The sequence below is a fragment of the Helianthus annuus genome, chromosome 8 (genome assembly GCF_002127325.2).
Source record: "Helianthus annuus cultivar XRQ/B chromosome 8, HanXRQr2.0-SUNRISE, whole genome shotgun sequence".
Lineage (NCBI taxonomy): Eukaryota > Viridiplantae > Streptophyta > Magnoliopsida > Asterales > Asteraceae > Helianthus > Helianthus annuus.
Window position 1 is genome coordinate 107,077,537 of NC_035440.2, and position 12,013 is coordinate 107,089,549.

Below are 12,013 nucleotides of genomic sequence, written 5' to 3' on the forward strand. Positions count from 1 at the left end.
TCATTGAAAATCAAATCATAATAACCAACACTCATAAGAAGACATATAGCACAAATGATGTCTTGGAAGCTTATCATATGTCTATTTGGTCCAAAATTAATAGCACATATAAATGCAATTAACATCCATGCAAAAAAAAGTGTTGATTGATCTAATTCATGCATCTTTCATACCAACATTATTATTCCTGCAATTTTCAAAATTTGAATCATCATCATCATCACCAACCAAGAAGTAAGAGCTTTAACAAAGCCATTCGAATAAAGAGTCCATTTTTCGCTTGTCTGAAGTACGCGGCTCTTGGATCGTCATCTACTTCCACTGTGATCTACATATGATCAATAAGACGAATGTCATTGTTTGCATCATCAAATAAACAAACCACCTCAGATTAAAGAAAAAACGGGTGGTTTCAGAAACGGATATACCCATTACGGGTTTGGATGGGTCAGGCCAACCTGCAAACATCTTCTGTTTCTTTTTCTTGATTATATAACTAATCAGTAATCAATGTGATATATATGATTACCATAACTATATGATAATAATAATAATAATAATACTAGTCTAATACTTTTGGATACAAGTGATCTAAAGAGGTTCTAACAATTTAAATACACTAGAGTTCAATTTCAACTTTTTCGACCGTTTGACCAGTTACCTTTTAACTAATTATTATTTAGAGCACACCCATCCGATAGAGGTCAGATATAACATGAATCAACCCACATTTATTGCGGTACTGAGATGAATACGCACATATGCAAATGCATACCAAAATAAATGTTTTTCTTGGTTGTTTTGTAATGTAAACAACTAAAAGTGAAAAATTGTGACTGAATTTGTGTTGCATACGGCATACCCAAATTTATGTTTAGGATTTAATTTCATACGTATCCTTCTAAAAGATTAAAATATCATATCTAAATATAATTGATTAAATATAACATTCTTCAAGTGTTTTGAAAGGGTGAGAAATGGTATTATGAAATTCAAAAGTATATATTTGAAATTTGAACTTTAAGAAAGACAAGAAATGGCCTGTTATTTTATTACGAGTCACGCTTACCTCATCAAGCCTTGGAAGAGGATGCATGACCACTGCGTGCTTTTGCATTACACTCAAGACATCACGATTGACAATGTATTTGCCACGCGCTTCATCATATAGATCAACTCTTTCCCCAAATCGCTCTCGTTGGATGCGAGTTTGATACACAACGTCACATTTGGATGCCACTTCCATTAGATCTGCACTTTCTTCCCATTTGATTCCTTTTGATGTTAAGTAGTCCTTAATGTCGTCCTACGGGCCCATTTTTAAACCAAGAAAACATATAAATAAGCACATAATTCAGGAATCTAGAAAATATTGTAAGTATAGGCGGGAGCGGGTTGGGTTATGAGTCAAAACAGAACATTTTTTGGTATGGGTCAAATGACATGTTGGGTTGACCAGAAACACTTATCCAAATTTATTGTGAAGAATTAGCTTCGAATATGATTACATAAAACATTATTTCAATAAGAGTTAATTACGTTTTTCGTCCCAGTGGTTTGTTGAAAATAACTATTACAGTCCATTAGTTTAAAAATTGTCAAAACATTACTAGTACTTTCACTTTTGTAACAATTAGAGTCCACCTCCGTTAACCCCCCATCCAATTTACCGTTAAGTTTTTGACAAAACCGAAACGACCTCGTTGCGGAATTTATCGAATTAACACCTGACAACGCCTCCGCGACAGTTACAGACACGGCCGTGGTTGCCGTCGTATTCGCCGCCGTGGAGGTGGCGGCAACGGTAAATTGGATGGGGTTATTTTCAATAAAAGTGAGTCCAGGTATTGTTTTGGCAATTTTTAAACTAATTGATTGTAATGGTTATTTTTAACAAACCACAGTTACGAAAAACGTAATTAACGCTTTCAATAAAAACACATATGGGAGAACTATGTACCCATTTGACCCACTTCCTTTTTAAATATTTTGTTATTCAACCCGTTTGACGGTTGGAGTGAAATTGAAACATGACCTGAATCGATCCATTCATAAGTAAATGGGTTGACATTGCCGTTGACTTTTCATAAGGCTATGGTCTATAAAGTGCATACCTTCATTTTAACAACTTCTGGAGAAACAAAGTAGATTTTCACATCATTGTATTTGGCTAAAAGATACGCAAGGGATCGAACGGTACGGCCATTAGCAAGATCACCTACTAGACCAACTTTAATTCCATCCAGCTTTCCTATCTCTCTTTCAATAGTGTACACATCAAGAAGAGCCTGTTACATTTACCACAACATAGAATCAAAATAAGTAATCCAATCAATTGTGGTGATTAGACAACGTATTTTTTTGGAATAATGGATTTAAATAATCCCAACTATTGTTAATTGGCCGCTACCGGTCCCAACCACAAAAATCACCACTGGCAGTCCCAACTATCACATTAGGGGTGTAAACAAGCCCAGAGGCTCGAGAGCTACTCGTGATCGGCTCGGTTAAAAGCTCGAACGAGCCGAGCCTTAACGAGCCCGAGCCCGAGCTCGAGCCTGAAATAGAGCTCGTTTTGTTATCGAGCCCGAGCTCGAGCCCGAAATACAAAGCTTGTTTAGGCTCGCGAGCCCAAACGAGCCCATACAAAATTTTAATTTTTTAATATATAATATATTAATAATGATGATAACATTGATGAGCCGAGCTAGAGCCGAGCTTTGGCTCGTTTAAGCGATGTTGAAGTGAGCTCGAGCCGAGCTTTTAGCTCGTTTAAGGTTGTTCTCAAAATAGTTCGAGCCGAGTTAAGCCGAGCTCGAGCTTTGGGTTTTACTCGCGAGCCGAGCTCGAGCTCAAAGACGTAGGCTCGAACCGAGCCGAGCTCGAGCTCGAGCATCATAAAAACCTAACGAGCCGAGCTCGAGCCTGGTCGAGCTCGGGCTCGGCCCGGCTCGTTTACACCCCTAATCAACATATTGGCCTCCAATGGACCCTGACTAACAGAACCCTAACGCCGTTAGTCGTCTGTTGCCGGAAAAACGTTTTTGGCCGGAAAAAGGCTCCTAAAAGTCCGATCTAAGGTTACAAACAGGTTTGGGAGGAAAATGTTGAGTTTTCCGGCCAAAAAGGAGTTTCCTAGCCAAAAAGGAGTTACCCGGCGACCTCAGTAATTGGGGCTTTTACTATAAAAAGGTTCCTAAAGGTCCGATCCAAGGTTACAAAGAGGTTTGAGACGAAACGGTTGAGTATTCTGGCCAAAAAGGTGTGTTCCGGCCAAATAACGTTTTTCCAACGACCTTAATAATTGAAGCTTTTACTAGAAAAAAGTTCCTAAAAGTCAAATCTAAGGTTACAAAGAGGTTTGGGACGAAAATGTTGAGTTTTCCGGCCAAAAGCGATTTTCCAGCAACCGGCGACTAACAATGTTAGGGTTCCGTTAGTCAGGGTCCATTGGAGGGCAATATATTAATAGTTGGGACTGCCAGTGGTGATTTTTGTAATTAGGACTGGTGGCGGCCGTAGTTAGGACCGGTGGCGGCCAATTAACAATAGTTGGGAGTATTTAAATCCATTATTCCTATTTTTTTAAGTACATTAGTAAAATGATCCCGCTAGTGCATTCAAAACAAACATAATATTGAATTCTTTTTATATTAATCTTGTCATGATGAAATGTAATTAAAAAAATCACAAGAAAATCTCGGCATTTTCAGGGTATACCTGAGTAGGATGCTGTCCTGGTCCATCACCAGCGTTAATAACGGGAATATTAGCTGTCATGGCGGCTCTTCTAGCAGCACCACTTTCGAAATGCCTCATTACAATGATGTCCGAATACCCTTCAACCGTCCTTATTGTATCTAAATAAAGTATCAAAACAAAATAGTTTGAACGATATGAAGGTGGCAATTTCGTCCCATTTACTCATTAGTGGGTTGATTTGGTTTATCTTATTTTTATATCTCTAATGATTCCAATGAAAAAGGTTAACTTAAAAAAGGAACGGCCGGGTTGAAAGTCGCACAAAGTCTATTTTTAATGCATACAAGTATACAACCTCCTATCTTATTTTATTCAGATATTCAGATTATTATTAATAATTTTATTATAGTATTTTTTTTTAAGCATAATTATCTGCAAAAAAAAAAAAAAAAATCTACATAATGAACGAAAAATCTACAACCTTAAACGGGTTCATTAGGGTTGTAGCTGAGAAAGGGAAACGGGTGGAATGGGTTGAAAGTTGTTCATAGTCTATTTCTAGTGCGTTATGCATACAACCTCCTAAAATCATTTTACTCTAAGTCTCTAAGATTTCTGTTATTATTATGATAATATTGTTTTTGCATTCATAATTATCTCATTAGTAACTATAAAAAGGACAAAAAAGTGTGTGGATGCCCAATCTGACCCAAATGATCAGTTTCAACACGACCCTTTTTGACCCAATTCACTACATACAAATTATCTAAAAAGAGAACATGTCGAACAAGTTGAAAGTCGTCCAACGTCTATTTTTATTTTAATTCATACAACCTTCTAACTCGTTTCATTCAAAGATACAGATTATAATTGTGATAGTATTGCTTGTCACTTCCAGTAACCATGGCTAATGCATTAATTATTTATAAAAAAAAAACACCAAAGAATGAAGAAAAGCTGTGTACCAGTCAACCCAACTCAACCCAACATGTTTTGACCCGTACTGAAAACGACCCATTACAACCCAAACCTGTTTTGACCCATCACCCGACCCAAACACCACTTATAATTACCTTCAAGTGTCTCTCCTTTTGCAGCAGACGAAAATTCACGCGCATTTTCTGTTGTCAAAACTTCACCGCCCAACCGCTTCATCGCTGACTCAAACGAAAGCCTGGTTCTCGTCGAAGGCTCGTAAAAAAGAGTAGCCATTAAAAAGCCTTTTAAGATCTGATTCCCACGTGACTTTTTCTCAATCGTTTCCATTTCACGTGCCACTTCGAATATAGCACTCAAGATCTCTCTATCAAACTGTTGTGCTTCAATCACATCATCAAGCTGAAACAATCGCCCTTTCAAGAAAGCATCGGTGTTTTTAACATCTAGTGCCCTGCATTTGAGTCTACTTCCAGTTTGTTTCCATGTCATCGAGTTACGCCAGGTCAGCTTCAGATGCGACACGTCAGCAGAAATGCAGTTTTTCTTGAATTCACTTGGTTTTTTGCATACGGATTCATGATTTGGCAGCGTCTCACGCAACGTAGATGTCGAAAATGCACAAGATGACATTGTCTTGAGTTGATACTCACCTATATAATTTTTTTTCACAAAGTTGTGATTATACATTTATATCTATAAACTTACAACTATTAATATTTCTTGAGGTATACAAATAATGAAAAGAATAAAAGAATATACATTTTGGGATTTTATCCCCAACCTTGTATTTTCCAAATTCAAATAAGACGCCGACATCAATTTAGCAGGCCGTCAAAATCGCAACAATTTCCATTTTCACTTGTATTTTAAGGGAAATACGTCAACTAATAGTAACCAAGTTTCTTCAGTGTTCCACTAAAGTCACTCAAAACTTTTTTCTAACTACGAAATCACTCAAGTTTTATAATTGTTCCACTGTTATCAATTTTTTGTAAGTGTCAAAAATCATCATCATCATACTCAGTAAATCCCACCAATAGCAAAGCTAAGGTAGGGTCTGAGCCTCTGAGGAGGGTAGATGTAGACAGCCTTACCTCTACCCCGTAGGAATAGAGAGGCTGCTTCCAGTGAGACCCGGCTCGATTGTAGTTTTGTAAGTGTCAAAAATAAGATATCTAAATGGAACAAATATAAATGTTGGTTACTTATTTAGTGATTACTCTTTCCAGTAATAACCAAGTTTCATAATTGTTTCATTTTTTTAAAGGTGTGAATTACTCGCGAATGTCGGGAGATCTAGCATACGTCGTCTTAACCGGGTCCGTGCTAGAGAGCCCCCTCGCACAATAGATCCCCAATTTAAACCCCTCAATGAGAAACCCCTATCACTCAGACTCGAACCCGAGACCTGGAGGGAAAAACTCACCCGCGCCGACCATAGGTGGAACTTAAATATCCGTGGCCACCACTAGAGCACTTAGTGATGGTTATAATTGTTTCATTTGGGTCTTTAAACTTAAACCATTATAAAATAATTCAAAGCAATGAAACAATATTGAAACTTGAGTATTTATTACAACATAAACTTGTTCCTGTTTCATGATTTTATCTCATTAGGGGAGTTAGGACAATCAATTATGTGTATAGCCGTATAGCATAATTTAGGCTTGTAAATTAACCGAACGAACATGAAATGGGCATGTTCGTGTCCGATCGTTTAACTTTAACCGAGCAAACAATTGAACACAAAGAATTAAACCAAGGGGTTTTCTAGCTCGTGTTAGTTAATTAATAGTATAAACGAACGTTAATGAACACATACGAACGGACATAACTAAAAAACATATGAACAAATATAAACAAACATAATTCAATGAGCACCAATTAAAAGTAAACGTGAACATCAATTCGTTTGGCCTAAAAAAATAATAAAATAGACTAAACTGTATTGGTCATATTTTAATTTCATAAAACTAGACTAAATTGCTATGTAGTTAATATCCCGATATATCAGTGATATATCATATATCGGTTATCGGTCCCCTACCGAGATAACGGTGCAAAATATCAGTCAGAATATTGGTACCGAGAATATCGGCGATATTGACCGATATTTGACCAATATATCGCCGATTTTCCCGATTTCAGTACCTTTCTTCTTATTTCTACCATTCGTCTTTCTTTTTATTGGTGCTATTAGTATTTTAAGTGTTAATTGTTAGTTGTTATTGTTAAATGTTAGTGTTTAAGTCTTAGTCGGTTCCTACTTGCAACAATTGTTAGTGCTTTGCAAGTTGCAAAAGGTTAAGAATTTGTTAACGGTAGGAGAGTATACTGAATTGTTAGTGTTAAATTGCTATATATTTTATGTATAAATGAATGTAAATGAACAAACTTAATCAAAAGTACACTAACACACATAAACAAACGACTAACGAGACATGCGTTCATGTTCATTCATTTAACTAAACGAATTACGTTCATTTACAGGCTAAAAAATATTTAAAAAACATCTTAATTTCTTAATATCTCATTTGGCTTTAAAAGTCAAATTCAAGCTACTTTTTAACGCAATAAAAATCAATATCCTCACTTAAAATATCTAAATGAGGGATTGTAACGATAACTTGAACAAGAATGAAGAAAACATCGGTGATAATCATAAATAGGTATGAACAACAATGAGACGGAAGATGAGAAATTACCTACGATCACGAACTGGTACTGGCCTCTGTAAATTGATTTGCAGAACAAAGCGAACAAATAGAGAAAGGTGGATTGAGATATAGTGAACTTAAATGGAGATTTAGGGCAAAAAAAAAGAAAGAAAAACACAAGAATCTATGTAGAGTATTATTGGGGGTGACCGTGCGTGACTTTGGATAGGGCCACAAGCCTAAAATCTATGAATACGCTGGTGCGACTGCGTGGTGGTGGTCCGTCATTTGGTGTTAAATCGATATGTAAGCGGTTTGTCATCAGGGTCATCACCACACTCAAGTGATGGGTTTAGGATTTTAGAGTGTGGGTGATGAGTGTGTCCCTTTAATATTCATATCACAACCGTCAAACACATAGCTCCGTCTCCTTCATCTCTTGGTCGACGAAACCGACGTGTCGGGCCCCTAGGGGGCGATGTTAACGGGCCTCGATGGGCCATCACGACCTGGAGACGCACCCCACACCCACCGGCCTAAAAATCCAACATGCTTTTTTCCGGTTTAGATATCAACTTGAAAAATTACATATTCTGAGAGTTTTCACAATGGATCTTACATATTTACGTGAGTGTAACCTCTATATTTTTTTTATTGTTCATCAATAAATTTGGAGGAGATATTGTTCGTCTCTGTATTTTTTTATATTTTTTGAAAGTGTTTGTGAGTGGAGAAAAGAGAAAAGGTAATAATAAAATTATAAAAAGTATTATTTAATTGAAAATAAGAGAGAAAAAATAGTGTTTTTATTGTAATTATAGAGATGAAGTAAGACTGTAAGAGAACTCAATATGAATGCCTTGATACATATTTTTTCTAATCATATTTATCTTGAAATTGGAAAAGTATGTACTTCTACAAGTTTAAGAAGAGACTTCATATATTTTTACGGCTAACTCACACATCTATTAATTATACTTCTTAATCCAAGAATGTTTATGGGTCGAGTTTAAACTTAAATCAAACCGAAAATTTGTTTTATGAATTTTTGAAAACCATTCGGCTTTAGTTTTTTGTTTTCACAATGGATTTAGTTAGGTTATAGTTTTTATGGTTTAGCTATTCAAAAATTTTAGGCCTAATATTTTGTTAGGTAATTGTCAATTAAGTTACAAATTTAGGTCTAATTTTTTTAGGATACACCATTTGTTAATTTGTATAAATTACTTAACATTCAAAAATAAAAGTTATAATACATAAATTCAATAAATAACATTAAAAATAGACGGTTTACTTTTTTATTTCTTTTTTGTGCTCCTTTAATAAAAAGTCAAGCTTTTCGGTTTTCAGAAAATGTATAACCGAAACCAAATCGTAAACTTTGGTTTTCTGAAAACAGATACAAGTTCATCGGTGATAAAACGTACTCATCGTCCTTGTCCTTTTCCTAAATAAAAATCTTATTTCTTCACACATTTCAGTTCGTTTTTCATTAAAACTTAATTCGCCTAAAACTTAAACTTAATTCACCAAAAATTCAGTTTTGTAACATCCCTAAAATTTTATATTATATATGTATATGGTGAATAAATATAACCCTGTGTAGAGGATTCAAGAAATTTTATGACAAAAGTTAAAATTTATAAATAGAATGGTTAAAGGAAATAATTTTACACAAATCACTCTCTTGAAAAAAAGAGAGAGAGATAGAATGATCGAGAAAAAAGATAGGGGCAATGATGGTAGCCCTCTAGGGCCAGTTTTGGTCCAAAATTCAACTGATTAAGCAAGATTAAACACAAATTTGAGGTTGGTGGGTGTGGAGCGGCGTTCCCGTCCACCTCACCCAATAAAGCCCCTTAACGCCCTCGTGTACCCAGCGCTTTAGTTAAAGGGGCCGCCAAAGGTCCTTCTGTCAGCCCCGTAACAAACGCCATCCATGCATGTGTGAGCCCCCTTTTCCTTTCCACCAATCACCCATTTTCTTGTTTCTTTTTCCCTTTATTTTCCTTTTTCTTTTCATTGACGGTTAAAGGGTTATATTTCATACCATGCTAGTGAGTGGGCTGGGCCTTTAAAGCCCCACTGCTTATGTGGCACTGATGTGGTGTCTTAACTACCATGTAAGCTTTATTCCACACCACCCGTCTTAACATCTAAATATCATTTTGATATGACCCAACTTGATCTAAACCAAACCATACCGAAAAATTTAATATATAACGATAGTCAACAGATCCCAAAAGTTCCATGACCCCGTATAAAATTTGTTGGACTGACCACTGACGAGAACAAATGAACACATGGTTAGAAGGACGAGAAAGGGTGAGTAAAGGGGGATGTGGATGGTGGATATATAAGATAATTAATCAGTTAAATAAAAAAAAAACGTGACTTACACAAACACTCAAGCTAATCATCGTGCCTATAAATTACAAAAGTAATTTAAACAAATCATTGTTATTCATAAAGCCAACTATATAAATCTATATAACACACATACAATTTGTTCTATTAGTTGTTATTGTTGATGCCATCACCACTTTGGTGGGGTGGTAGAGGCTTTGTCCCTCTTAGAGAGAAACCAGGGTTCAATTCCTGACAATGTAGTAAACTTGGTGTAATTTAGGAGTAGTGATTATGTAACCTTTGTTGTTAAAAAAAAAAAAAAAAAAGTTGTTATTGTTGATCTTAAAACAAGAAATTACAACTTTATAACAAAAAGGGGTTGAAACGTCTTACACAAACAAGATGTCCCACCAAACCCCTGATTATAAAAACAAGAAACTTGATTAAGGATAGTTAATCTTCCTCTTTTCTTTTATGCCAAGTTTAACGATTAAGTGACAGATCTAAAAATATTTAATGATGAGTTGTATATGAATTAACCACGTTATATCATATCTAAACTAAAACTTTATAAGGATTTATAAATGCGATTACATAGAATACGTTATTATATCTCTAGACAAATTTTGATAATTTCAATCTCGTATCTGATTTTAAAACCATGTCTCCTGATAAATGGACCGAGGCACTATATGTGTAATTACCATCATGTGTAGTTCCTCAATAGAAAATATACATTATTGTTAGAACTTTAGTAATATGGTAAAAAGAATTTCTCAGACATCCAATTATCGCAATACGATGACACTTACTGGATCTACGACGAACCGAATAATATGGTAAAACACACTATATCCGAACGCATGCTAATGGATTTAGATCGTAAGCTCAACTATAAAAACCGATGAAAGCATATGTAGTCAACTAGTCATAACAACATATACTTTGTAGTATAATAATGAAATAAATACTTTATTAAATAATATAGGCCCCAAACAAATGAACAATAACCGTACACAAGTTTACATAATAATTATCTTTATTTATATTATGCCATGAATTAAAAAGAGCTTATCAACTTGTAGAATATAAGCTAATCCAAACACTTAAAAAGAGCTTATCAACTTGTAGAATATAAGCTAATCCAAACACTTAAAAATAGCTTATTAAATGAAAGAAAATAAGCATAAGCTACTTTAAAATATAAGCATAAGCCAAAAAAAAAAAAGCTAGTCCAAACACCCCCTAAAACCATAACTCCATCATGGCAATAGCACACTGACCACATCAGACCCAAAATAACTTATCACGGCGGTGGCTGGACATCAGACGGAGGTGGTTCACCGCCTTCATCTACGGGCGGTGGACTGCCAATAATTGGTGGTTGATCAACTAACGGTGGACCTTCAGGCGGGAGCTCGGGTCCTTTAGGAGGCTTTGGGGGTTTGGGGGGAAACGGAAATGGTGGCTTCGGTGGTCGGGGCGGGAATGGTGGTTTCGGTGGTCGGGGCGGGAATGGTGGTTTAGGTGGTCGGGGCGGGAATGGTGGTTTAGGTGGTCGGGGCGGGAATGGTGGTTTAGGGGGTCGGGGCGGGAATGGTGGTTTCGGTGGGAATGGCGGTTTTGGGGGTCGGGGCGGGAATGGAGGGAAGGGCCCGGCATATCCACACATACCAAAGGTGCAAAAGGTTAAAAACGGACATCGATTGAAACACCGCCCGCAATGAAACGGATTGATATTGATATCGGTGCATAGACCCCGACAACATTGCCAGTTAAACGGGCACCGAATCCCGCATACTCCACAGTTGTTCACATCTGAGGTCACCTCAACACAACGGTTTCCACAACACCGTCTTCTAACTGGAGATGGAAACCCACCCGAATTACAAATCCAGGGTCTATCCGCGCACCCGACGGCTTGGAGCCTAACTCGCCTAACCCATGGCACCACCGCTTGTGACCCATTTGTGACATTTAGACCCAAACCCACAACCCGGGTTCGGTTGTGCTTGTTGCCTTCAGTTTGCACGATATTCAAAACCAGCAGAACAAGAACCAAGAGGGTGATTCGAATACATTTTAATCGAACCATTTGCAGGATGCATTAGTTTTATAAATGTCTACAGATTCTGAAACAATATATATAAGTATCACGAGTGATGTCATGTTTTTCTTACGGGTGAGTAATTTACGGCTTTTGGGTTGTGTATGTGCTGTTGCGCGAGGGGTAATGATTATTAATGTGTTAAAGAAAGGTTTTTCATTGCTTTATAAATTGTGCTTTGGGTGTCTTAACAAAGACTTTTTTGTGTTATATACATTTCATGTGATTAAAGCAAAACTTACAGCCTACACTCTCACCT

General features: G+C 36.5%; 2 protein-coding genes across 2 annotated transcripts; both read right to left on the reverse strand.

Moving 5' to 3' along the window:
• On the reverse strand, positions 1-7,662 carry LOC110873604 (aspartate carbamoyltransferase 1, chloroplastic). Its single transcript, XM_022122554.2, has 6 exons — positions 7,347-7,662; positions 4,776-5,291; positions 3,721-3,860; positions 2,115-2,288; positions 1,070-1,306; positions 1-328 (listed from the first exon to the last, which is right to left on the reverse strand). The coding sequence occupies exons 2-6, from the start codon at positions 5,269-5,271 to the stop codon at positions 221-223; spliced, it is 1,155 nt and encodes a 384-aa protein (XP_021978246.1). The 5' UTR covers positions 5,272-5,291; positions 7,347-7,662; the 3' UTR covers positions 1-220.
• Positions 7,663-10,953: 3,291 nt separating this feature from the next.
• On the reverse strand, positions 10,954-11,742 carry LOC110870480 (leucine-rich repeat extensin-like protein 3). The gene has a single exon (XM_022119658.1). The coding sequence runs from the start codon at positions 11,740-11,742 to the stop codon at positions 10,954-10,956; it is 789 nt and encodes a 262-aa protein (XP_021975350.1).
• Between the last annotated feature and the right edge of the window lie 271 nt (positions 11,743-12,013).

Excerpts from the sequence above, each read along its gene's own strand:
- LOC110873604 (XM_022122554.2), bottom strand. The coding sequence starts at position 5,271 with ATGTCATCTTGTGCATTTTCGACATCTACGTTGCGTGAGACGCTGCCA. Across the intron at positions 3,861-4,775 it reads AAAAGGAGAGACACTTGAAG|ATACAATAAGGACGGTTGAA; the intron begins GTAATTATAAGT and ends TACTTTATTTAG. Across the intron at positions 1,307-2,114 it reads CAGAAGTTGTTAAAATGAAG|GACGACATTAAGGACTACTT; the intron begins GTATGCACTTTA and ends ATGGGCCCGTAG.
- LOC110870480 (XM_022119658.1), bottom strand. The coding sequence starts at position 11,742 with ATGGTTCGATTAAAATGTATTCGAATCACCCTCTTGGTTCTTGTTCTG.